This window comes from Falco biarmicus, chromosome 12 (assembly GCF_023638135.1).
Source record: "Falco biarmicus isolate bFalBia1 chromosome 12, bFalBia1.pri, whole genome shotgun sequence".
Taxonomy (NCBI): domain Eukaryota; kingdom Metazoa; phylum Chordata; class Aves; order Falconiformes; family Falconidae; genus Falco; species Falco biarmicus.
Window position 1 is genome coordinate 10,950,245 of NC_079299.1, and position 27,427 is coordinate 10,977,671.

At 48.4% G+C, this 27,427-nt stretch overlaps 1 protein-coding gene and 1 long non-coding RNA gene across 3 annotated transcripts in view; one reads left to right on the plus strand and one right to left on the minus strand.

The window, feature by feature from the left end:
• The window catches only part of PROX1 (prospero homeobox 1), a 49,949-nt gene extending 31,672 nt beyond the window's left edge, over nucleotides 1-18,277 (minus strand). The window contains exons 1-3 of the mRNA XM_056356930.1: nucleotides 17,982-18,277; nucleotides 8,703-10,493; nucleotides 2,172-2,277 (exon numbers count right to left, since the gene is read on the minus strand). Coding sequence (XP_056212905.1) covers nucleotides 2,172-2,277; nucleotides 8,703-10,426 — 1,830 coding nt within the window. The 5' untranslated portion in view covers nucleotides 10,427-10,493; nucleotides 17,982-18,277. The remainder of the gene's footprint in view (nucleotides 1-2,171; nucleotides 2,278-8,702; nucleotides 10,494-17,981) is intronic.
• Nucleotides 18,278-18,565: 288 nt separating this feature from the next.
• Nucleotides 18,566-27,427, plus strand: part of LOC130157421 (uncharacterized) — a 67,386-nt gene continuing 58,524 nt past the window's right edge. For both annotated transcript variants that reach the window (XR_008824870.1, XR_008824871.1), the window contains exon 1: nucleotides 18,566-19,471. This is a non-coding gene — a long non-coding RNA (uncharacterized LOC130157421). The remainder of the gene's footprint in view (nucleotides 19,472-27,427) is intronic.

The following is a 27,427-nucleotide window of genomic DNA, read 5'->3' on the forward strand; positions in this document are numbered from 1 at the left end:
GAAATAAATCACCGTGTTAATACAGTTTCTTTTCATTTTTAAGGGCAATTAGTAAATGAAATTAAATACGATTGCTTCAAGTATTACATGTTCCATGTACATCTTTATTAATACAACCACGATCTTCAGAACCAAACATTTGGCCAGCGCAGCACATGGAAATGTCTCATTAGGGTACCTATTTACATATGTGTTCTCAGCTCATGGATGAGAGCGTTCCAGTGGCAAGCAGAAGTCCCTATCAGTACTGGTAGGGGACACCTGCTTAAACCACAAGGATGTTCCAGCTCCATTTAAGCAAAATTATGCACTCCGCTTCCGTTAAGTAGGAGCGGTGAAGCTAAAGGGACTGCACATGAGCAAAAGAGGGAGCATCCTTTGGCCCGAGAAACTGCAAACACATGCTAAGCACTTTAAGGCATTTAGAGGTATGGAAAAGCCCAAGAAAAGATTAATGTATCTAACATTTCCACCCCTGGTTCTGTGGTGCTGCTGATGCTGTGTGGCTGTCACGTGTCCCCAAGGAGACGGCTGCATTCGCTTTTGGGTGAATGACTCCATCCCACACTGGTGGTTTGTAAAGCACTTTTGGGTTTCTCCCGGTGCTGAATAAGATGGCACAAAAGCCAATTTCTGCGTATTACAAAACTTTGTCAGAATACAAAGTTGCCGTGTGTGTGCAAACACGCAAGTACATATCTTCTTAAAAAGAGGGGAAAAAAGGAGCAATGCCAGGGGAAAAAAAAAAACCCACCCCCACCTTAGTGCTCCTGGCTGTGTGAACACCTAGGGGTGAGGCATGAGGTAGCCCTGGCGCAGGACCCTCCCCAGCAGCACTGCCAGCACTACATCTGCCTGCGGCAGCTCATCAGAGCAGCGTCGCCTGCAACGCTCCCTCCAATTTTTCCATTCCAGGTGGATCCACTCTGAGAGCAAACCCTCCACTTGGCCCGCTGTGCCATTTGCAGCTTTTTTTTTGTGTGTTTAATGATTCTTGACCAGCCATTTAGCCTAGGAAGTGCCTGTATTGCTTCCCCCCCCTCCTTTTTATAAATGTTGTCACCATCCGCTCAGCGCATGGCATTGAATAAGAGGAACCTCCAAGGGCACGGCTGCGAGGAGCAGGAGCATACTGAGATGTGCAAGCGCATGCAACGTTAAATGAAAGAAGTACAGGGAAAAACTGCCAAGAAACTTGACCAAAGAGAACTGATCAGCAGAAACTGGGCCAAGTTCACAAACCTGTGGGATAATCTTCCACTAAGACTGAAAAACCCCATAACCCAAAAGTGATTAAAAGAAGGATTTCTATAATTTGCTTGGGGGGGGGGGGGGGGGGGGGGGGCAGGAAATGCAACAAACTAATTTAAGCTAATGTAATGTTTATAAAGTTACTTAGATAATGACACCATGTATGCCATTATAATCATTAAAACCCAATCTATGTTTTTTTTTAAAAAAACTTAGATGATTAACACAAAATCAAGTTGATATGAAGGAACAATTACTTTTAGAAAAAAAATCAGGAGGTCCTAATATTCTGTAGAATGAGGGAGGATGCAGCTGTATGTCGACAGCTTTCATATCCTCATTTGAATAATGTGGCCTGAATCTGTCACTTTATTCATCCTCCTTATGCTCAGTGTACTCTGCATCAACAACAAATTAAGTTGTAAATAAGAGACAATCATCACTTTTGTTTTTAAGCAGCTTCTGCATGGAGAATTTCAATGTACTGTTTCTTTTTGACAGAAAGAAAGGGATTCTACACTCTGCTTATGTAAGCACAAATATGAGGAAACCAACCAAAATGAAACAATAAGGGAGCACTTGAGAACTGCTCCAAAATGTTCTTGGAAGTACATTTCTACCACCACAGAAATCTCCTTTTTTAATAGCATATGTATATTGAAAACTGTTTAATTTACTGCAATAATTACTCTTACTTTGGTCTCAGATTTCTACGATTTTTTATTTTTAATTTAAAACCAGCCCCTTTCCTCATCTAGGCGCAAGCAGGGTACACCTCAACAAGAAGAACAGTGAATAAAGTCAGCTGTAACCTTTGTGCACCCAGAAATATTACTAATCTCTAATATGATAACGTGATACCATTTCATGAGCAAATATAGCATGCAGTAAGGGGAGGGGGGGAGGCGAGATTTTCTTACCTTTACGTCCGAGAAGTAGGTTTTCAGCATATTGGAACTTGGGTACCGGGTGTAAAAGAACATAAGCTTGGCCTTTTTCAAGTGATTCGGTGACAAGCCTTCCTGCATGTAGGATTGAATTAGTAAAGGAAAATGCTTTTCTTGAGAAAGCTGTTCCTGAACGTACAGAGCTAGCAAAGTGCCCCCTCAAACACACTGCAGTTCCCCAGACTACAGGAGAAAATACTAATGCTTAAATTGCTGCTCTGTAGTTTTCTGTAAAATAGCTAAATGAGAGATGTGAGGCCATGGAACTTAACCCCTGTACTCCCTATCAGTTTTGGTGCCGGGTCTCAGGAATCTCACAAGTTTATGGCTTGTGTACCATATGTATGTTCACTTGTTGCTAAGGAAACAAATGCACGAAGCATGTGCCTCAGAAAACTTATCGGCAGCTTTTTCCCCCCTCTCCTTTGCAATTCCAGCTAAAGTTCCTTTTTCTCTCAGTGTTGTGCCACTTGCACAAAATAAAACTAACGCACGTAAGACAATCAGAGGCACTTTATCATTTTGAGCAATGCCTTATACAGGCAGTACATTTCACCTGTTTCATCCATGTCGATAAATTTTAACATCTTGAGTAACTCTCCCTAATCCTGCTGTTGCTCTGCCCCAGCGGCTGCCTTGCAAATCGAAGTGAAATTTGTAACGGCCAGAGCCCCTCTGCTGCTCAATCCCCCCGCCACAAACTTGTCGCCTCCTGATTTACACAGTTAACTCCTCGGAGAATGAAGCTGTATTGGGGGCTAACCAATCCATAAATGTGGGCTAGCAGATCAATAAATGGCCACTTACCCTATAAGGCAACCTATTTATCCTGGAAACATCATTACCTTTTAGATCTGTAAACAGAAGCAACTAAAAGAGTTCCCAAGGGAATGTGAAGCTAACCATAACAATCTCGGCTTGCTGATTTTTCTCCCAGCTTCTTGGCTCTCTTTTGTGAACTGCGTGCTAGGATGGCTCTGGTCACATCTGTGCCGCAGGCTGGCCCTGCCATTTCCTCAGCAAATTAATGGCTTTATAATTTATCAGAAATGAAGATGCACGTGGAGAAAATCAATGTGGCCCCCACAAGGTCAATTAAGGGTTCTTCCCAGAAGCTTCTCTAAGGACTGTTTCTCCTAAACACAATTGTTGAAAATTTCACTCGGTTCACACCTTCTGGTGGGGGGAAGGTCAACCAAGTTGACAGCTGTGCTGCAGCCAAGATGCCTCTTCCACCTTACGGCCAGGCACACGTCAGCACAGAGCATCTCATGCCAGGCTTCGAGACGGGAAACCCAGACTAATTTTTATCAGCAGGCTACTGATGATTACCTAGGCTTTTTCAGCAGAATTCCTTTTTCTATAATTCGTGAAATCTGCTGAAACCCTCTCCCTTTATTTCAGTTACAAGGTTCACATTTAGATTGGAAAGAAGTAGCATTAAAATAAAATAAAATAATAATAATAAAAAGCATTGACAATATTAGTTTAAAAAACCTCTTATTATCTGGTAGTACATGGAAAATGGCTCAGCTGAACTTGCATTTTGTTTTAGATGCTTAATGATTACAAAGAAGATAATTTATGACTGACATACTTCTTGTGCCAAGAGAAGAGTTGAAAGAACCTCCAGTTACCTCCATTAGACTGATAGAGAAGTCTAAAAGAGCATTACACTCTGCAGTGCCATCTGTCAAAATACGTAAGTGAAATAATAGTAGCAAGCTGTCACCTATTGCTTAGCGATAAGAGTTTTAGACAAATCAAAACTTCTACGCCAGAAGTCCATTTTGTTATGTGATCCTTTCAGGAAAGTGGGGGTCCAAAAGGGAACTCCTATAAGGAAAAAAATAAAAATCCTAAGTGTCCTTAATTTGCAATTCCTCTGACGCTGACAACATGTTAGTATCGGGTCTGGCATATATTCTCTTCCAATGCAAGCTCAAAGATGGACTTAAACTTTAAAAAAAAGCTCCCATGTTTGCTGGATTTAAGCATATTAGACAGTTGTCTAAGCATTTGGATTCCTTCTGCATTTAGGATTTTTAAATATTTTCTGCTCTAATGCCAGAGGATATTGATACTGAAGAAACATGTATTAAAAGATGTTCTGAGACTCAAATTCCCAGAAATCCATTTTTTATTAAAATTATACTTGTTCTTAAGCACTTGGCAGCCTTAAAGCAATATCAAATATGCAACAAATCTGTATATCTTGATCCTAAGGTTAACGTTTTACTGTGATAAAAGATATGATCTGTAATAATCTAGCAAAAAATAGTTAATGACAGACTTAAGAGCTAAGAATTAGATAACCCATTGCTATTTCAGAAAAAAACTGAACTGACCAATTGCTTAATTTCCTTTTTAAGTGCTTGGGCTGAAAAGCAACTGTTCTTCCAAGAAAGCACTAGCTGTTTCCAGGATACTTACACACGCACAATGACTCATGATGAAATAGATTCAGTAAACATACAGCTGTACCGAACACGAGCTAAGCCCCATTCAAGGCCAGGAAAGAAAACGAGCACAAATAAATATTAAGGAGGTAAAGGGAGGAGGGGTGCCGAATGGAACGCAAACAAGCTCTGTCCCAGCAGCTCGTGTGGCTTGCCTCAATTCTCTTAGCTATAGCTTTGTGAAGACAGATGACATTCAATTCTATGGGTAATGCAAAATAGACAATAACTGCTGAAACTTGAGCCAGCTGCCAGGTGTAAAAAAAAAAAAAAAAAAAAAAAAAAAAAAAAAGGGGGGGAAAAAAGGAGAGAAAGAAAAGATGATAAATCCATAAATTAATGAAAGACATCTGCTCAGGAACATAAAAGATCAGAGGAACAGTGTACTGCAGCTGAACCTAAAGCAGTGTTCAAACAACCTGAGCGTCTCAGCGTTGTGCATTTATGCAGCATGGCGTAGCCTCACCTAATGCGGCAGCAGCAAAAAAGCAAAAGGCTAAGAAATAGGAAGTAAAAGACTGGGAACCAAACACACACGCTCCGTGTGTTTTAACTGGAGAAGCACAGGGGTGGCATTGCACAGCATTTGACTCATTTGCACTTCAACCCTCCCAGGTAACGCTCCTCTTTCGTAAAAATATTTTTCAGTGGAAATGATCTTTCACTCCTGTTACTCTCAGCCTGAGCTCCCACAAATGCTCTAACAGGTTTTTCTAGCCCACACATGTACTGAGCTGAAGGAAAAGAGGTAAGAATAGGCTGTATCAGGTAAAAAAATCTGCACTAGCAAAGCCAAGCTGCTCCTTAAGTTACACCTCAGGTGCTTTTAATCAGCAGAACTCCAAATAGCTGTATCTCAGAGCATCTTCAAGACTCTCCAAAGAACAAGCTGGCTGGAAAGTATTTGTTCATCACCCAGGTTTTATCAACAACGCACAGTTATCCAGCTTGCTGTACAATTGCTCATTTTTTAAAGTTTAATTAGTTTAATTCTAGTCAGATGTAATAACTCTTCATTTCAAAATATTGTAATTCACTAATTATAGCTTTCACATACTGGGACTTCGAGACTTATTCCAGTTGGATTGGAATTCTGTTAAAAATAAATAAAATTGTAGAAGTTTCACTAATGTTTCAAAGCCAGGGAGAGCATGCTAAACTTCTTCACCTTTACAGATGTCTTAACAGCACACAAGCTACTGTTGTGCTTCAGTTTTGATCTATGCAAATGTTTTGGGACCAAACAAGGCTATTTTTCTTGAGATGCAAAGAGGATGCATGACAAAGGAAGACCATGCAGAAAAACAATTCGCTGTCTGTTTCTTTTGGAATTTGAATAAAACTTAGTATTTGATTAAACAGATTAGTTTGCAAAGATACAGACTGCATTCATGACCAAGACGGGAATTCATGCTGCAGGTGCATCTTATCTTGTTTAGAAACATACACAAACATTAACCATTTCCTTCTGCAATTCAGCAAGAATGATCAGATACATTTTACAGGCATTGGTTAAAAAACCAAAACAAAACAAAAACCCAAAAACCAAGCTAGCTCAGGGTTTTAGCTTACTACTAAAACCTGAACTTGGCTGTATCTGCTAGTCTTATGTTCTCATCCTGGCTGTATTGTCCAGGAAAACAGATGTTGCTTTCTGCAGGGAAGAAAGATCTGCTTCTCTCAAGAAATACATTCCCTGTATGTGCACATTCAACCATGTAAAATAAAAGTGCCACAACAGAATTGTCCACAAACAAACCAATCTCCATACTGCGCCCTTCCCTGGAAACTGTAAGCTACCTGGACAAACGAGTTGCTGCTAGGAAAAAGCATCCATCCTCGCAGCTGAGCTGTATACCAAGGTACACGTTGTGTAGAAGCCCTGTTGAATAAATCTATTTGTCCCAACAGGTCTGTATCTAAACCCAGATCAAAATGCAGCCTGCAACAGCAGCTAGGTGGGGAAGTCTGAGCACTCTCACAATGGCAGGGGAGGAAGCAGGGCAAGGAAGGAGGAAGGAAATCACTCCAGCACTCAGCATTTCCCCTGGCTAAGCCTTGAAGCAGCAGGGGACTCTGGCACCCCGGGTTCGGCAGAAGCAACAAACTCCATTAGTGACCACCAGTGAGAACAAGCAGAAGAAAGGGGAAGAAATGGCAGGGGTGAGGGAGAGATGCTCCACGGGTGGCGACAATCAAGTGCAGCCCTAGAACTACTCCTAGTTCACACGCTGGGTGTCTTTCACCTCTGCTCACTCCTCGCCCAGGATGGGAGAACTACTTCAAAGACAATTAGTAAGGCACTGTACTGTTTGGCAGAAATTACTTAATTGCCCTGGCCTGAGTCTCGCCCTCAGCTGCCACTCCTGTTGACCTCAGGATGCTTTCCAAGCACCGCAGCTTGCGTTTCAATAGGCAGGAGAGATTTTCTGTTTGGAACTCCAAAAGTATCTGGCAGTAACTGCGAGTGATGCTGGATTTAGACTGACTCCCCTGTTTTGCCACACAAGGTGTACGGCGAGGAGATTTTCCTGCCACCATACAGGTAAGACAGCAGCAATTCTTGACTCAGACTTGACCTAAGTTAGATCAAAGACTGGTGGTGATGGGCTTCGGCCGCGCAGCACCTGCCTTCATCCCAGGGGTGCCCACTGCCAGGGCAGGGATGGGAAGTCCAGGTAACCAGCGGGTCTTGAGCCCTACCAGCACCCTCCTGAGGATTTAACATGTCTACAGATAATGTGGCTAAATTAATCTAAACCCACCAAAGTTATTAATCACCTAGAAGATACCCAGTGATGGGGGCACAGCCTCAGGCATCTGCCTTCACATGCTACCCCTGGAAAGGGGACAAGTCCCTCAGCATTGCCAGCATTACTCAGGGAGGGGCAGAGTTACTCAGTCACAATTACTTTCATCAGTTTGGGAATGAAATTAGCTGCATCTAAGGCTCTGTGCTTGTACTGTTGCCTTCTACTGGTGTCTCAGAGCTGGGAAAAAATGTCAATCTCTCCTTCATGCAAAATCCTCAATTTTAACATTGGGGAGACATGGCATCTTCTTCACTTTTAATACGATTGTACTTGGAAGAAAAATCTTTTGACCAAAAAGCACATTAGGGGAAAAGATGGAAGGAGTGGGAGGTGTTATTGCTAAAAAAGAAAAAAAACCCACAAAAACCCCACAATAAAATCTAGTACTAGTTTCCAGGAAAAAAAAAAAAATCATTACTATGTCTGGCTATGCCTAAATAAAGACAGAGATGGATTTTTTTCCCCTAACTAAAGCCTGCTATTGAGCTAAAAAGAGAGCTTTTATTATCTTTTTTTTTTTTTTTTTTAAGCAGGGGAAGTGTCCTGTAAATTTAATACAGCTGAAGTTTTATATTTAATTGTTCTCTCTAGCTTTCCAAAATAATTTGCTTTGTGTATGTTAGGACAAAAGATTTCTGTGTATGGCTGAACAGAGGTTAATCATGCATAGCAGGCAGCTGCACAAGGGCTGAGGAACAGACCTCTGGGTGGGGGAAAGAACTTGACGCAGCCTGCATGTATCAGTACCTGTGCCTTTTGTGCTCCGCTTCCCCTATGCACTCAAGAGCCAGAGGCTCACGAATGGCGGGATCACGGTTCCCTGTGAGCCCCGGCCATGACACCGTTAACACGGGCTACGAGTGGGCCTGGCAGGGCAGGGAACGGGGGCGGCCACGGATTGAAGGGTTTTGGCTGAGGGTGATGCCCCCTCCATCACCTCTACGCCTGGGGAAGGGTCCGCTGGCCCAGGGAAACCCACCGGCACCCCAGTGCTGGGCCTGGCCGGCCCCCCGACCCAGACGGTCTAAGAGGCTCAGGGAGGGCCGGTGGCTTTTTTAATGTGGACATCGCTGCTGCAGGAGCGCCCTCAGTCAACACCCAGCATTTTATTTGGCCTCGCCAAGCCCCCCACCCACCCCCTGCTCCTGCAGGAAGCCCCTGGGGCGCAGGCATGGCCCCTTGTCTTCTCCCACCAGCCACCGCCAGGTTAGCGCCCATCTTTCGAAAAGGATATTGCACTTCCCGAGTAGGGCGAGATTTCCGACATGTCTTGCAGGTCGCCGCACTCGGACTTTATGAGGGACAAAGAGAGGCCCTCGGCGGCACTGGGGGGGTGGGCCGGCGAGCAGGGGTGGTGGTTCATGTGGTGTGACGACATCTTGGTCCTCAGGCTGGTGGTCTCCCGGGTCAAGTCGAGGGACTCGGGGGAGGCGCGCTCTTTCCCCGGGAAGGAGGCTGAGGGGGCGCCCAGGGGGCTCTGGAAGGGGTAGGCCATGAGGGGCAGCGGGAAGGGGTGGCGGAAGGAGGAGGTGGAGAAGCCGGCGGTGGCCGAGAGCGGGGACTGGTGCAGGGAGGCATGGTGGCCGCCGGCCGGCGGGGCCGAGGCAGATTGGTCAGAGGAGTTTTTGCGGACTACAAGGGGCAGCGCCTCAGTTTGGTCGGTGGCACCGGGCATGGGGACGCTGCCGAAGGTGTCGAGGGGGTTGGGAATGATGACGTCCCCAAAGCACTGTAGGCGCTGGTTGGCCGTGTGGAAGTTGTGGTTCTCCCCGTTGACGGCGAACCTCGCCTGCGGGATCTGGAGAGGCGGGAAGACCTGAGGAAGCTGGCGGGAGGGCTTGGATGAGAAAACTTTGACCACCGTGTCCACAACTTGCGACATGGCGGTGTTTAGCTCCTGCTTCAGTGTCTCGGCCAGATGCTTGCCTTCAGGGTGGAAGGCGTTCGGCCCTTGCTCCTTCTCCTTGGGACCTTCTCTTTTCGGCTTGTTCTCCGCTATCTCCTGCTCCCGGATGAGGGCCCGCGCCCGGTCGATGAACTGCCCTGGGTCCAGCTCACACATCTCGTTGTCTGACCGGCTGACGGAGTCGCCAGCCCTCGCGTCCATGGTTTCGGAGCGCATGCTGTCTTCAGACAGGTTGCCATCTTCATCATTTTCAGAGTCAGTGCTGTCGTAGATCTGGTAGAACTTCTCCTGCAGCTGGCGCAGCTGCTTCTGCATGTCCTCCAGCTGCTGCTTCAGCTGTCTGCGCTCCTCTCGCTTCTGCTCTTTCCTCGCCGAAACCAGCTGCTGGAAACTCTGCTGCTGCTGCTGCGGCAGCTTTTGCTTGCGTTTGTTTTCTCTGTAACTTTCTCGGGGACTCACAGACTGCGGAGCTATTTCTCTTTCGTTTTCATTGCCCCTTAATGCCACACTGGGGGAATGGCTCATACCCCGAATTATATTCTCAACCCGGGCGCGTTTAGCTCTCAGGTGCTCGTCGCATAACCGATCCACATCAAACTGGCTCATAGTCGGCCTGCCAAAAGGGGAAAGACACTCCTGGGGGCTGTCTCTTGAAGAGTTGCTGCATACATCCTCCTGATGTACTTCTGAGCCTGTACTAGAGAGACCGCTGGCTTGGAAACTGGGCTCTGTGCCACCATTTTTGTTCATGTTATTTTTCAACAGCTGGGAAATTATGGTTGCTCCTGGAAAAGGCATCATGGCATCTTCATATGAGTTCGCCCTCTTCAGCAGCTTGCGGAGTACATTTGACTTTTCCCCATCTGCATGCTGCACCACTGAATACTCGACATCCTGCTCTGAACCTTGGGGATTCATGGCACTAAAAAACGTTGCTCTTGCCTTTGCAAAAAATGCAGATGCTGTCCCTACCGTCCTTTTCACTCCAATGTCAACTCTTCTTCTCTTGGTTTGCCTGCTTAAGAGGGCTGTGCTGTCATGGTCAGGCATCACTGGACTGTTATTGTGCCATCTTCAAAAGCTTGTCAGCTGGGCTCAGCTCAAGAATCCTGGGACCCTGGCCAACAGAACAAAAGGACTGATGAATCATTTTCTTTAAATTTCTCCAAATTTCCTGACCTCAATCCTGAATAAAATGCAAAATGCATAGGCTCTGGGATTTATGGCACATTACAATTATTGCAATTTATTATGCACTCTGCTTGAAATGAAACATTTTTAAATATTTCTGCTCCACTGGTTTAAGATGGATTAAGATTTAAAAAAGCAAAAACTGCTTAAGCACCAGTAATATGATTCTCTTGCACAAATGCCTAAAATGATACTGTTTATCTTCAGAAGAAAGAGTAGATTAGAAGAACACAGCCTCTGACAACCAATTGATTAAATTTAGGGCATTGAGATACATGTTACAAAAGAAGATGAAAGTACTCCTTATTTAAGATTTATTGTTAAAACAAGAAATTGTATAAAATTTGGATTAAAAAAATTAAATTGCAATGTAAAAACCGTAATTGTGGTTTTGCTTTTTAAAGAGAGATAAAACTGGTAAATAAACATTCAAAGGTCAAAACAACAACTTTCATGTAATTGTAGGTAGGATAGTATATGTGTATGTGAAAGGCAAAGAAATCATAGACGCATTTAGGCTTACACTGGGGAAAAAAAAACCAACAACCCACCTCTCAAATCATTAGGGAAACATTTATTCAGCAAAGCAAAATGCATTAAAGTATTTTATGGTTAGGATTATAATATTTACAGAGATGTGATCAAATAAAGGCCAAAATGTAGTTTGTTAACACAGCCTCATATGTACCAGTAACTAGCCACGACACTGTTTTGAATTCCCCATACATTCCTTCCTTTTTCTTAACCTCCAAGCAAGCCCCACTACCAAAGGCTGAAGATTCTGTCTTTTGTACACTAAAATACATGACGTTAAATTTTTTTGCATAGCAGAAACAAGGCATGTTCAGTGTCACATCTCTCTCCTTCAGAAAAATCTCCAAGAACAGTATCTCAAATGCCCTGTGAAGCCCTTCTTACATGTGGTATTTTGAATACACAGAATATTATTTCCTGTGACATGCAGAAAAGATGAGAAAAAATATGGAAATATGAAAGAAAGAACATCAATCAGCTGCGTGAGAAAGGAAGATACCTTCTCTTTATATGAACTCTCATTGTTTCCCAGGAACACAGCATAAAAAGATAACACACTTCCTTGCATTTTGTAAAAAGCTCTTGACATAATTTGTGACTTATTAACTAGTGATGCTAACCTCATTGCACATAAAGCACTCTTTCCTGTTTCTTAAAATTTAACACTGAGGAAAATTAAAATGTTTTTCATGCGACGCTTATCTAATATTAAACTTTACATTTGCTTAACAGAGCACAATCCTCACAATAACAGGGTATATTGCCAAAGGCAGCATGCAGACTTTTTGGAATTGCTCCCATCTCTTTCGGTTCACCTGTAAAAACATCTACGTGCTCCCTAGGACTGCATCTGTGGCTAGTTTTAAAGAATGACTATCCATGCAAATAGGCATAATTTCAGCATGAAATAATTTGTAAAATCAAGACAGTAGTCAATGCTTAGTTTGCAACCAGGATGAAAAAAAAAAAAAAGCTTTTAATACTTAGAAACATTATGTTTATTCTGTAGCCTTTGCCCACGTATTCTGGATGTACTAAAAGAATTTTCAGAGATTTGGTGTCAGAGACAGTTATGCAAGGGACATGATGTCTGTTTACATTACTGGCTCCTTGCACACAGGAAAGCAAAGAATGATAAAAATTTTTTACAAAATAAAATAAGATAAAGTGTCATTAATTCAGACAGGAAATCCAGAGCCTTACACCGTTACCAGGTCACTGTCTTCCAAGAGCATTCCTTATCAAGAAGCACATTAAGTTTGGCTGCCTCACGGCAATAACAACAAGGAGTGCTGTTGCTCGGGCCCGATTCTACCACCTGTACACCAGGTAGCATCCCGCCCTGCAAGCAACTTCCCTGGAGCCCAGGGATACCAAAATCCTGTTACATGCGAGTGGTAGGATCAGGCCCTGCTTTGTAGCATGTGTTGTAAAAGACTGTCTCCTGCTTTCTCTCAATTAATGCAAATGGAGTTTTTCAGAGAGCAGAATCAGGCTCTTACAATTAGGTCTTCATCTAAAAAACCATCTGAGGAGTTGGGATTTCAGAAGAGTTTTTGTAAATAAATGGCCAAGTCCTCAGGGGGTGGAAAGGGGTGGCCACCACTGGAGTTTTTTAAGCAGGCGATACTGGCACAGAATAAACCAGGGTCAAGGTTGACCTTTCTGTCTAGTGGTGTTCATTTGAAAGTGATCTAAACTAATTGCAAGATAACCGAAAGAGTTCTTGCTTACTGCATGTAAGATATTCTAATGGCACTTTCCGTAAAGATAATACTTGCCAATGAAAAAAAAAAAAAAATATATATAAAAAAAATAAACACAGCAACACCAAAAACCTTCATGCTTTTCCTTCCCTTTGTGTAGTTGAACTACGCTTGATTGAGATCCAGCAATAAGTCCCAGACTCACACCAAAACCCTCATGTCAGGTTTCAAGTTTTGCATGTTTCCCAGCAAATTTGAGGTGCCTGACCACTGTTTCCCTCTCTCTTGCCCAATCCCAACCAAGGACACACATGGGGAGGGCTTGCTGTACCCTTGAGTCAGCAGCTCAGGAAATAGGCTGTCCTGCACCAGGTTGGAAGGTCATTGCCACGCATCCTTCCTCCCCAGTGTCCATTTTCCTCTCCCTGAGCCCCCGTACCAGCAGCTGCTCGCCAGCCCATCCCTGCCACCGCAAACACGCGGCAGGAGGTGCTCCAGAGCGATGCCCCCTCCTTCCCTCGCTGGAAGCTGAAAGCATCAGAGTTATCGTACACTTAACTCGGGTATTAAGCAACGTCTCCCATTTACCCTGGTGTTATCCCGAGCCTGCAGACTGCCAGCTTTAAAGCTTACGTGCCATTCAGCTTAAATATGAGAAATAGTTCTACTTCAGCTGGACAAAACAGAATGGGTATTGAATGGCCCCTTAATATTTCGGTCTCAGAGGGCCAAAACCAATTCACACCTCAAGGGAAGTGGAATGGCACGTACAGCAGGATGCAAAATCCCAGCCATGACAGGCAGACTTTGAGACTGATTAGATTAGAACTGAATAAATAAGGAGCTCTTAGAGGGGGGAAATAATTAGGAAGTTTGTGTCCTTTATGAAGTACCAGTACTCTGGCTGCACATCACCACGAAACTACGTTTCATACATCTAATGTCTCTATACAGCTATCCAGAAATACACAGTTAGAAAGATAGCTTAGGTTGTCAAGACCTATGTAGAAATCTTCAGAAGCACCATTTCTAAGTTACAGAGTTTAAAATTTGTCAAGGTTAAATTTGCTTTACACGTCACTTTTGAGACTCCTCATATGCCAAGTGTTTATGTTAAATTTACCATCCATGTCTCGAGCCCTATCTCGCACGATGCGGCTTTCTTAGAAACCGAACATTCTCCATGCCCATGTAATTAAAAATCGTACCGAGGGCCTCAGCACTTTCTAAGTCCACCCACAAGCATAGCTTGCAGTATTTTACTTACAAATTCACTTTCAAAACTTTTGTTTAAGGAGATATGATTACAATGTAGCTATGAATAACCTGTTAACAGCACAGCAGCTACAGACATGGGTTTATTTCTTATACATTTAATATGCATTGACATTTTAACTGGAAACATTAATTTCTAGGTATCCAAGAGTTACTGTTACCCAACCTTTGGCGAGAATGGTCTTCAGAAAGGAATACGATGTCAGGTGTTTAACCGCACTCATTACAAGTCAATCAATTTCTGTAATCAATTTTGTTACCTCATCTTGATCTATAAAGATACTGATCATTTTCTCCCAGATTAATTCACACACTTCCGAGATGCAAAGGAGATGTAAATGCTAACTCACCCTCCTCAGCCACTCTGAAGGACCCCAGCCTAACCTGAACAGCCATTAAATAGCAGCGAAGTGCTGAACTTGACGAATATTCATGGATGAATTCAAGGAGCTAACAGTTTAGAGCTGAAATTGTTCCTGTCTTTTCACAAGCCGACTACTTGATTTGGTCCAGCGTCTGCCTGCTTCATGTCAGCCCGTTATGCCAATACCACACAAGAAATTTAACACGCTTCTGCTAACAGAAATATTTAGATCTTTCCCTCTAAAGCGCTACACAGGGTATGGCTTTGCCAGAATCAGCCAGGGAGCGCAGGATGAAAATTATTCCAGTCAACAGCATTTCACGCGCAAAACCACAGCTAAAATACGAAGAACAGATGACATCTATTCACCCTAGATCTGTTCAGTGCTAAAATCACGTTAGCCACTAATGAGAAAGTACTACCTTTTAGTACAGCTCTGACACGAGTCTTCTTGGGAGAAAGGGTTATCTAACTCCCTCAGCTGAGCTCTCTAATCAAAGAATTTGAAACAAGGTAGAAATGATGAGCAACTATTTATGCAGTCACAACTACTTTTACCGGGATTTCTCTACAAGAAGAAGCAAAAACTAGAGCCTGGTTTACTTCAAAATTATGCTACCTGCTCTTTAGCGTTCAAGAAAAAAGCGACCCTTGTTTTAGGAACCTGGTGATACCCAGGGCCCAATCCAGCAAGGTGTTCAGCAATTCCTCTGAACGCCAAACATCCGCAATTCCCATCGACTACAGGGGGAACTGACTGAGCTTACTAACAGGAGGGATTCGGCATCTCATTAGTTCAGGCCTTCATTTTGGGGAGATGCAGGGCCCTCCATCATGTAGCCATGCTCGGCACTGCTTGAGGAAACAGATTCTTTGAATGAGAAAAAGAAACCAAGCTGCTCAAGGTAGAAAATTGAAAACGTTTTTACTCCTTTCAAGCCAGTTTGGTCCTTGTTATTTCACTGATGGTGAAGCAAGTAACTCACATGGTCTCTGTACAGAGACAACACTGAAACGTTTGCAAGATTCCTACTACGAACTCAGCCCAAGTTTTCCAAGATATTTTTTTTTCCATGCTACACGATGTCATTAAATCACAATTCTTGAATTAGTTAATCTAGCAGTTAGGCTGCAGTTTGGGACAGAATAAATCATTATTTAAGAGACTGAAAACTGCAGTTATTTAGAATTCTGCCTTGAATCAAATTAAACTCCAATTTCAAGATGTGTCCATTCTTACGAATATCACAAGTTGTCCATCATAAAAAAGAGAAGTCATCCAAACCGAGAGGTCTCAGAGTTCAACGGGCAGGAAAGTTAACTGTATATACTAACAGTGCCGTGCAGCGACTGTTATATACTTTACAGAAAAATGTAATAGGGAGCTGTTAGCAAAAAGTATATACATTGTAGTTTTTATCACAGTTCAACTCGTGAAATGTCGATACTCTGTCTACGCTTGAGTATTAATAAACATTTCACCGTGTGCGATATTGCTGCTAAAGGTAAGCTCTGGACAAAAAGCAGATAAAATAAATGCAGAATGAGCTGCAGCGGTCGTAAACTTTACGTGATTGATGGCAACTCGCAGGAAAACTGCGAGAAGAAGACATAAAGGGTATGTGTCACATGCAAATCTACGGGTGAGGACACTGCCTCCGTGTAATTCACCCTGCCGACTGCCAAACCTCTGCAGACGCTGGAAGTGACAAATAACCCGAGCTTTTACACCTCGCGGCGACACAGTCCTGCGCCTGTACCCAGCACCGGGCAGCACCGGCCCTCGCCGGCACCCAGCGGTGCCCACGGCCGCGCTGCCCCGCGCCCCCCGCCCGTGCCCGGCGCCGGCGGAGGGTTTGGGGGGGAGGGGGGGGGCGGCCGCGCAGCCGGGCACGCCGCGGTGCTGGCCATCCGCGCTCGGGACCGGCGGGTTGCCTAGCCCTCGCCCCGGCAACTTTCACCCGACGCTGCAAGGCACCCCCGCCCGCCCCGCTCCCCGGCAGCCCCGCTCCGGCCCCCCGCGCTGCCGGGGACGCGAGTACCGCCGCACGGGTTGTGCCGCAGACGGGGAGCCCGCCGGCCCCGCTCCGGCCCCGCACACCGCCCGCCCGCCGGCTCCCCGCCGTCCCGCTCCCCCGGCACGGCCCCGGCCCCAGCCCGGCGGCACCGGGCCGACCCCCGCGGCCGCCCCGCCCGGCGCGCACCTGCCCGCACCCCCGCCGCGGCCCCCGCCGCCTCTGTCGCGCTGCCGGGCGACGCGGGGGATGCGCGCGTCTTGCGCCCCCTCCTCAAAGACGCGTGGACCCCAGGGCGGCCCCGCTCCGCCCCCGCGCAGCGCCCGGTGCCGGGGAGCCGTGCCCCGGCTGCCCGTCGGGCCGCCCGCTCCTGCCGGGCCCCGCGGTGGCGGTGCCCCCCCCATCCCGGGCCGCTCACCGCCCCCCCACCCCCAGCCCCGCGCGCCCGCTCCGCGCAGGCCCCACGCCCCCCGGCACCGCTCCCTCCTGCGTTTTAACTCCGTCTAAACACATGGCAAAGTGCTGCGGGTCACCCAGCCGATAAACAGAAAATCAAAAAAGCCAAGAAAGATCTCCGCCAGAGGCTAAGGCGACATCAAATCCGCCCCCCTCCCCAAGATAAAACAAACAACAACCAAACAAACACAAAGTACGAATAATCCTAATCTTTTCCCAGATCAAGGCTCTTATCCCGCGACTTGCATTTGATCTTTCCTCATGTGCTCGCTACCTACCACTCAAATCCCATTTTCTGCACATTTCCACAATTCGCAGCTCGTCCCAGCCTTGGAAATGAAAAAGTAATTGCAAGGATAAGAAGAAGAAGGTGAAGAAAAAGTCCCTGCCCTTCCCGGTCGGGGTTAAAAAGGAGAACTAGCGACATGCAAATGACAAGCAAATTGGAAGAGACAAAAAGAAAGGCAGCTATAATAAACAAGACAAAGAGGAGGCTCAGAGGAGCGGAGCAGGAGTTTGAGGCAGGGGATGGGGAACTTCGGCGGGGACGGGGGGAGGAGGAAGCTGGGAACAACAAAAAGAAGCCAAATACTCGCCGCGCTCTCCGTCCCCGCAAAACTGCCCTGCGACCCACGGAACGCAATTGAGCCTGGTCCGCAAAAGGTGGCAGCGAGGGCGCGGAGGGGAAGGGGGAAGGACCCCTAACAGCGAGCAGGTCACTTACTCTTCAGCCCTGGGCAGGCTCCGGTGAGCGCTCCATCGGGCTCGGCGCTTACCGGTCCTTACCGCTTTAGCTACGGGGGAATTAAAACTACTCAGCTAATAAAGTCATTGCAATTATGCCCCCTGGAAAAAGAAGCACAGGTTTGATAACGGTGATCAGTATTTTGCCGGGGATTTCAGGCCCCCCCCGCCACCCCCCACCCCACCCCCCGCCCCAGACCGTTTAAAGCAGCCCAAGCAAGCGCGAATTTAAAAAAAAAAAAAAAAAAAAAAAAAAGACCCGAAAAGGCCGAAAAAGCGGGGAGGGACGGAGGGGACGCGGAGAGGGAGCGGGTACTTACTCCGTGCAAAGGCGACGAGACTGAGCCTCTTTTTTTTTTGCCGGTGGAAAGAGAGAAAGGGAGACACGCACACGCACATGCACCCACCGCACGCGCCCCGCACACGCACACACGCGCAGCCGGCCACGCGCGCGCAGCCGGCGAGCCCCGCCGCTGATGAATATGATAATGGGGCGAGGGAGGGCGAGTGCGGGCGGGCGGGCAGCGGCCGCGGGGCCGCGGGCGCGGAGCGGAGCGGGCGCGGGGGCGGAGTGGCGCGGAGCGGCGCGGAGCGGGGCAGGGCTGGGCTGGGCTGGGCTGGGCTGGCCGAGCCGAGCGAGCGCTCCGCACCGCCACAAGATTTACTTTAAGACACAGCTGAAGGAAACAGGAAGACCAGACGTCACGCTCGGAGTGACGTGGGCCCGGCCCGGCGCCCAATCGGGAGGCTCCTTGGGACGGGCGGGGGGGACGGGGAGAACTTGGCAGGAGCGGGGAGCGAGGAGCGGGGAGAGCGGGGGGAGGCGCCGCCCCGCCCCCGCGGGAAGGTGGTGGCGGCCGCGCACCTGCGGGGGGGGGGGAGCGGGCAGGGGCCCGACGGGGCGCCCCCCCGCATCCCGCGGCGCGCGGGGGAGAGGCGGACAAAAGCCGCCCCGCGCGGCGGTGGGGGCAGCGGGAGAGTGAGAAACTTTAGGAAAGTCACCCCCGCGGTGCCCCACGCGGGGAAGTTTCCCACGAGGGGGGGTTCCGCGGAGGGGCGCGGGGACTGGTGCCCCAGGGCGCGGAGAGCACCGTTGGGGCGGCCAAGCACAGCCCCGCTCGCATGCGCTGCGCAGACGCGGGGCACAAACTTTCGGAGGAGCCGGTCCGCGGCCGCCCCCCGCCCGGCGCGGTGGCCCCGGCCGGTGGGCAGAGCGGTGGCCCCGGCCGGTGGGCAGAGTGGTGCCGGTGGGCAGAGCGGTGGCCCGCATCCTCACACGCGGCTGTGCGCGGGGCCCCGCGGTCGCTTCCCACATGCGAGGCACAAAATACACACGAAAACGAGCATCAGGTAGCGCCGCGCGGAGCAGCCATCGGTGCCGACCCCCGGCCCCGGGCCCTGCTCGGCGCGCCACAAGTTTCGGGCAACCCAAACCCACCCCCGGCTCCGCACAGCCTGCGCCCGGCCGGCTCCGGCGGGAAGGCTTTGGGGGAAAATATGGTTTTTTTGGGGAAAAAATAACCTAAAGAGGATCGTCCCAGCAGGTCCGGGCTGCGATCCGGACCGGAGCCTGCCGGGCGCGCTTTGCCCCGCCGTGAGTACGGCTCTCCGCGGCGTGGGGCGGGGAGAGCCCGCACCCCGGTCCCGGTTGCTGCGGAGGGTCGCCCGGCCGCTGCCGGCGGAGAGACGAGGCTTCCCGTAAGAAAACGGCCTTAGGCTGGCAGGCGGCAGGGGAATAAACTGAGGAGAGGGAGTACTGCCCTGCGGAGGGACAGACGGCAGCGGAGCGCTGCAGGGCGCTCGGCGGCAGGTAAGAACGGCGCTGCCGCGCCGGTCCCGTCCGCGCCCGCCCCTCGGGGCTGCCGTGCGGGGCGCCCGGGCCGGCGGGAGAGAGAGCCCCGAGCGGAGGGGGCAGCCCGGACGGGGCGAGGGCGGGCAGCGCCGGCGCGGGCCGCCCCCGACAAAACTTGAGCCTCAGCGCAGGGCCGGCGGCGAGGGGCCGGGCCGCGCCTCGCCCCCCGCCCGCCCGGCGGCTGTCGGCCCGGGGAGCCGCTCCGCTCCCCCGCCCCTACCTCCCACCGTAAGGATCTGTCTCGCTCGAGGGGACCCGCGGCGCCCAGCCCCACGCGTGGGTGCGGACGGCTCCGTCGCCTCCCGCGGGGCTGGCCGGGCGCGGAACCCTTCGGAGGGGCGCGCTGCCTTCCGCGGCAAAACCCGGGAGCCGGCACGGGCAGAACCCCCCCCCCCGGGGGCCTGCCCTGCCCGCGGGGCCGGAACGTGGGGCACCGGCCGGCGGGGCCGGGCTGGCCGCCGCGTCGGGGAGCGGGGTGGCTGCGGCGGGCGGGTGGGTGATGTGCAAACCACCCGCCGCGGGTGGCTAAGGAATCGCTCGGGACCGGCCGCAGCGGCCCCGTCGCGCTGCCGGAGCTGCCGCTGGGAAGCCGCTCCCGAGTTCCAAAAATAAGAAATCTCCCTGCCGCTGCCCCGGCCGGCGGATGGCGAGGGGATACAGCCGGCAACAGCCGCCCGAGAGCCCGGCACCGGGGCGGGAGGCGATGCCTTTCGGGCCCGCCGCGCCCGGCCCGTCGGGGCAGCAGGGCGGCGGGTGGCAGCAGCCCCGGCGCGGTCGCCGCGGTGCAGGGCCGGGGGGCCGCTTAAACCGCTGCCCCCCCGGCCCCCGCGGCGGCGGGAGAGGCCGCTTCTCGCCGGGCGCCCCCGCAAGCTGTGCGTGCCGTGCCTGGCTCCGGGGCCCGTCCCGGCGCTGGCCGCCTCAGCGCCGTGGGTGACGGCAAATCCCCGGTGCAACGGGGCGCGTCCCGGGGCGCTCCGCTGCTACCGCTGCCGTCCCCCAGCCCGGGCGCCGGGCGGCCCCGGAGTGGTGCCCGCTGCCCGTCGCGCCCTCCCGGCCCGCGGGAGCCTCTGCCCGCCGCGACGGCACCGCCGCCAGGTGTTTAAGGTGACACCCTGAGAAACCGGGGCGCCGGTCCCCCCGCCAGCGGGCAGCGGCGGGTCTGGGGCAGCGGGCCCGCGGCACCCCGACGGCGAGCGGCCCCGGGGCGGCCCACCAGCGCTGCGCGGCCCTCCGCGGGCGCGGGGAGGCGGCCCGGCCCGGCTCCGGCGGCAGAGCTCGCTCCCTGCGCTCCTGCGGGGCTCGGCTGGCCGGGGTGACACGTTCGGCTCCCGTTGTCGCTGTAAGTGCTGCAGGGGCTGCGGAACAAGGGCGCAGAAGTGCGCCTGGACGCAGGGGCAGATAGGCTAAATTTGGCGGGTGAATGACTCGCTTGAATTCTTTCCTTTTATTTTTTCTTTTTTTTTTTTTTTTTTTTTCTTTTAAAGGACACTGGGATACATGTAGAGATGAAGCTGAATCGTGCAAACTCTAATAAATAAGTAAATAGCTGCCGCCGACACTAAGCTTGTCGCCACCGGGGCTCAACTTAACTTCAACGACTGCTGATTTACCCAAAAGAGAAACTGAGGCACCGGGAGTGAAGCGATGTCCCCAAGGTCATGTGGCAGCGCAGTAGCAGCCAGCCGGGCCCCGGCCGTGGGTACCATGTGTGCAGGCTCCCACCTGCCACCCGACCCCTTTCCGTAGCTGCTTGCAGGGCACCTTCCTCCAGCCCCGTGTCTTGCAGCTTTTTCAGGGCTAAACACACCGGCCCTATGACCTGCCACACCAAGGCCAACTGGAATTAAATGCATGCTTTCCACTCACTCGCCCACCGTCTTGGACACTGAGTGCTCCAGACCCTTCCTCTCTTTTAATCCCGGATTTTAATCCCGGAGGATAGACAGCCCTGAAGGAATGCAAATTGATGTCTCAAAGCTTGGCAGCAAAAATAATCCCCCCACCCCATCACCTACATTTTTGAAGTGGAGGAAAAGCTCTTCCTCCAGAATTTAATCCCTCAGAGGGGGTCTGGAGGACCCCCGTGCCAGCAGCTCCCGTTCAGGATTTGTAGTGAGCAGAGTTGTCCCCGGTGCCGGCTCCAGGGCCCGACGCCTTGGGCAGTGGCGGGGCAGCCTCCTGCCGCTGTGGCTGGGTGCGTGGCTGTTGCTGTCCCTTGCTGCCCACCCCAGTCCCCTGACCGATGGCAGGCGTGGTCCCCGCTAGCAAACTGTAGTAGATTCCAGTGCATCTTCAAAGTCCTGTAGAATTACCAAGTCCTTTGCCTGGTAATTTACAGATCATAAGATAGTTACTAGGTTGTTTTCTTAGTAATTAACAGATCCCGAAGTAGTTACTGAGTCCTTGGTCCAGTGGCCTTCTTGGTCATTAATAGATTATAAGGTAGTCAAACTGTTTATTTTCTGAGTTATGGGCATATGGGATCCCAACAAAAAGCAATCTACGTTCACGAAGTTTGGATTCAAAGCCTGGGTGTGCTCAGGTCTGTGGGTTCTCTTCTCTTGCTGCTCTGCCTCTGCCTAACACTTGGTATGTTTTTCACAAACTTTAGGTTTCCTCCAGATATGGGGGTTGTCAGGTCTAGGTTCAGCTGCAAGGTTTGTCCCATCAGAATGAAATCCTCCTCCAAATTTTGTTGCCTCTGAAGAGAAAAGGTTTGTTGCAAGCTGACAGCTTTCCGTGCTTGCATTTCTTTCTTTAAGGGGGACCCCCCAAAAAAAACAACAACAACAAAACAGATGCAAGAAACTTAGGAAAACTTTTGCAGTGTGCCCGTGACCATGGGTGATTCCTCTGTCCCTCTGGAGTCTGACAACAAAATTGAAAGTGACAGGGGTATATTGTTGAAACTGCCTTTTCTTTGATCATTTTCCTTGCTGTGTCTGTTCCAACTAAATGAGGGAATGGGGCTACAAATACTAGTGGATTTTCTTTTTTTCTTTTCTTTTTCCTTTGTTCTTTTTTTTTTTTTTTTTCTTCAGTGGTGGGGAAGGTCCAACTACTCTCATGCAAAGAAAGGAGAACACCCTGCAACCACAAAGGCCTGATGCTGCTCTTGCTTATGCTGATGTGAATTAAAAATAACTCTACTGATATCAATAAAGCATCATCAGTGTGTGTGAGAAAGGAGAACTGGGTGCCTGATGTGTGTAATTGCTGAATTTGGAGCCTTTCCTCTCTTCCCTTTGCCCTGGCTCCTCCTTTCAAAAAGGAAACCTTTGGAACAAAATGCCTTTAACCTGGAGAGTGAATGCAACCTAGGTGGTTCAGCAGAGTGCAATTTAATTCAAGAACCTGGTATTGATGGAAATAGAATTGTTAAAAAATAAAATAATAATAGAAAAGAAAAAAAAAACCCCAAACAAAAAGACCCAACCAAAAACCTCACAACCTCCAGAGAGGAGAAAGTGAACTAAACTAATCCTATTAAACATGGTAGCATGTTTCTGTGCAGCTCGCTGAGAGATTAAGCACAGGAAAAGGGATAAGTGCTGCTTCAGTTTCACTAAACTAATGTGACAACTTGTCATTGGAAATCTTTACAGCTTGTTAGCAGATGACTAGCTGATTCAGATATGTTTTCTACCATTTCCTTTGTGTCTGGGGGTGATGTTTTTTCTTTCCTGTTCCTTTCTTATCCATACTGCTTTATTTTGCTTTTTAATCCTTCATGTCTCCTTCAAGTCAAAACATTTAACTTGCTTTAATCAATATTTTGTTTTGAAGATGTCCCTTGACCTTTTGTTTGCGCAAATTAACCTTCAAGGGCACCTCATTCATTCATTAACCTCAGTGGGATGCCGTATCCCTTGTACATGGCATTTTAGGATGCATAAAACATTTATGAATGTTTAGACATATTGCAGTGAATGACTGTGATACCGCTGCGGTTACTACTACTGCTACTATAATATATTCATTTTCCTTCCATCTCTGTCTTTCTTCCTCTCTCTTTCTCTCTTCCCTTCTTTTTTATTTTTCTCTTTCCTTCTCTTTCTTCCTTCCTCTTTTTCTTTCTTTTTCCTTTCTTTCTTTCTTTCTTTCTTTCTTTCTTTTTTCTTTCTTTCTTTCTTTCTTTCTTTCTTTCTTTCTTTCTTTCTTTCTTTCTTTTTCTTTTCTTTCTTTCTTTCTTTTTCTTTCTTTCTTTCTTTCTTTTTTCTTTTTCTTTCTTTCTTTTTCTTGTCTTTCTTTCTTTCTTTTTCCTTTCTTTCTTTTTTTCTTTTTTTTCTTTCTTTTTCTTTCTTTCTTTTTCCTTTCTTTCTTTCTTTCTTTTTCTTCCTTTCTTTTTCCTTTCTTTCTTTCTTTCTTTCTTTCTTTTTCCTTTCTTTCTTTCTTTTTCTTTCTTTCTTTTTCCTTTCTTTCTTTCTTTCTTTTTCTTTCTTTCTTTCTTTCTTTTTCTTTCTTTCTTTTTCCTTTCTTTCTTTCTTTCTCTTTCTCTCTTTATTTCTTTCTTTTTCTTTCTCTCTCTTTCTTTTAATCTTTAGCCCTTTCTTTTCCTTTCTTTCATCCTTTTGTTATTTTTCCTTACTTCTCTTTCTTTCTTTTTTTTCCTCTTTTTCTTTCTTCACGTGTTGTTTGTGTGCAGAAGGCAAGCAAAACAGCCAGGCTGGGAGAACTTTTAGCATTAGTAACATAATTTCAAAAGCAGGTGTCTCAATGCCTTAGAAACATATGCTGAGTCTTAATTTTCTCCTCTCCTCTCCTCTCCTCTCCTCTCCTCTCCTCTCCTCTCCTCTCCTCTCCTCTCCTCTCCTCTCCTCTCCTCTCCTCTCCTCTCCTCTCCTCTCCTCTCCTCTCCTCTCCTCTCCTCTCCCCTCACCCTTTTCTCTTTCCCTTGGCCCTCCCCCACTGTCAAAGGCATGATCGTTGAGTAAATGGAAAAAAACATTTTACAACATTAAAGGAAGACTGTTTAGAAAAGGAAGGCCCTGCTGAGGTGTAGAGGAAGCCTGTTTATTAACACTGGACACCTCTTATCTCAGGCAGCTCCAGATGGATGTCCCCTCAGTAATTCCCACTCTGCCAAGTGGGGTTAAGCAGGGTAACCACCTTGACGTGGGCTGGTGATCACCAGGGGATCATCGGCTCCTTCAGAGAGAAATTTTAGCAGAAACTTGGGGTGGGGGAGGGAGAGCCATCAGGCTCAGCATAAAAAGCTTGCACGTGGCCAGATTTACCTTTGTGGCTGTAAATTGCTTGCTGCCTGGGACAGAGCCAGGTTTTGATTGAGAGATAAAGTAGTTCAAATCTGTCAATAATTAACTGTCACTCAATTAAGGCTTTCTTAACAAATTAGCACTTGGTAGCACCTAGGGTGCAGGTTTTTCATGGGAAAAGGCTAATAGAGTGACGTTGGCCATTAAGTTTGCCCACTGAGTATCAGCTAATGTCCTGCTCGGTTTAAACGCCACTGTGTAAGTTTGGTGAATTTGTTCCCAAACCCCGTTTCTGCCAGATTGCTTTTCAGATTAACCATTTGTGCTTTACCAAGCTAAACAGCACAGGGCAGGCTTTGCAAATAGGAGAGGTATCCCTGATTGCTCAGGGTTGCCTGGCTGTCAGCTAGGAAGGAGCACCCTGATGTAAATGAGGCCGTGCAGGTTTGCATTTACAGAAATTGGGTGGAGCCCCTCTAAAACCATGCAGGTCCATGTGGATGGATGGAGCAGAGTTACGTACTCTGCCTCCAGTGTAAGCTGCTGCGATGTGTTTCTGTCTCACACAGGGCCTTGCTCTTCCCCAGCCTGCTCCTTGCAACGGGTTGGACGGAATGCTGAAAGGAAAAACATTTCCACCCGCTTTATCCCACGCAGAAATTCTCATCCAAGCCGCTGCCACCGGTCTGCAACCTCTTGTCACTTCCATCCTTACATGGCCCTGGGTACCTGGCTTCACCAAGGCTCATCGGGTCAAATGCATTTCCAGGCACATTGCAAAGCTCCGTGTTTATGCTTGTCTCCCAGATTCCTCAAAGAATCCTTCTGTGGCGATAGAGGTAGCATTAGCGTTTCTCTGGTAGCAGATGTTTTGTCAATTTGCTTTCAACCCCCTCCAAACTAGCAATGCTGTGGGTGTGTCATCCCACTCTTCCTTTTAATTCTCCATTCAGAAATTGTAAGTGAATGTCCGATGTCAGCCGGATCAAGCAGAGCCTTCCCAGTTTACATCAGCTGGTGCTGTGGCCCCGTGTTTGTGCATGCTGCTGGATCAACGCTGACGGGACAGGAATTCCCTTGGTAAATTAATTCACAGCAAACCACAGACTCTGGAAGTGATGATCATTTGTCACATCAACCCTGCTGAGGAGGAAACCATCTCTTGAGAGTCAGAAAACCTTTTGCTTTCCATTGGCATTGAATTCTCCTGGTGTCACACGCAGTTGCACCTCCAGGAGGTGTAATCACTGAGTCTGTTTAGAAGTCAAATGCAAAACTCTGGCAAATGGAGGTTCTGATTCATACTGTATTACAGGAAAGGCTGCGAGGTGGGAGCTGATTTTAGCTTCAACTCTGATCTGTTCCTCTGATACGGTTTATGCTTAGTATGGGTTTGGTTAAATCAGTCACTGCTTACCTCGCTGAATAGCTTTCCATCTCTTTTGACCAAAGCATCCCTTACCTGCAGCATGGGCCAAAGCGATGCTGGACAAGAGTTTAAAAACAAAATTTGGGAAGCTTTCCAGATTGTTCTTTGTAAATGAAGACCTTGGGGATGCACACTGTTGTCTTGTACAAAAACTAATCCCGATGCATCTTTCTTTCTATTAATCATATCGGAAGAGCTACCAGAGAGGGACAGATCTTAGCCAGCGCCACCCTACCGAGGTTCAAAATTCTGAACTGTTTCAGCAACTTCCATGTGGAGGGGTTAAAAGCACATGAAAAAATACTTTGTGTTGCCCTGTCCTAGTACTTGCATTAAAAGTCTTAAGAAGTTTAAAAATCATAAAGCAGGAGAAAAAGAAGCACATTGGATAGTTTTAAACTGTGCCTACCCCGCTGAGTAATCAAAGCTGGTATTGAACAGGAAACGTAGTTTAATTTTTTAGACTTACCTTCTTTTGGTTCGTTGGCGGTTTTAAGAAAGAGGAAGATATATCTGTAGAGGGATTATAACCTGGGGAAAACTCTTTTGTGTGTGTGTGTGTGTGTGTGTGTGTGCGCGCTAAATTAAATTGTTTTTATATTATATAGTTTCAAGAACCCATCTTTTCTAATAAGAAGTCATTCCCATTATCTGAAGAATGCATACGATCTGTCGCCTCTAAGGACTCAGTCCCACAAGGCATCGAGGGACAACTTTTTCAGGGGCAGCGAGGCATCTAACAGCACTTCGAAACAGTTGCAAGTGCTATGCTATTAGTTTTCATAGGACACAGGTGTCTGAACAGTTTTGTAAGGTCCTGAATGAGCCAATGGATGTAGGAGCCTAAAGCAGAGCATAGGCTGTCTCTAGGTGTCTGTATACAAACTGCCATCACGGATCATCCAGCCCCTGAGGTGCTCCGGTGCTGTTTCTGTGTTTGCGAAAGCCATCCCTCAGTGTGCAGCTATGTACAGGGGCATCTGGGAATCTTTCAGGAGTCAGTGCGCTGGCTTTGCCCACGCCAATGGGCTCCAACACCACTGCACCCAGCACTGCTTTCTTTGCAAGATGTCCTCATGGTGGTGTCAGTTCCCATCTTTCATAGGATAGCCTATAAGTTAGGGTGTCTCTCCTAGGTGTGGGAAATTTGTGTTTATCAGGTTCCTTGTCCCAAAGCCAAGCAAATTCATGGCTCTCTCCTCTATAAAAAGTGTGCTGGCCACCAGGCTGTGGGCTGGGATCGTTCTTACCACTCCTTGGAGGATTTTA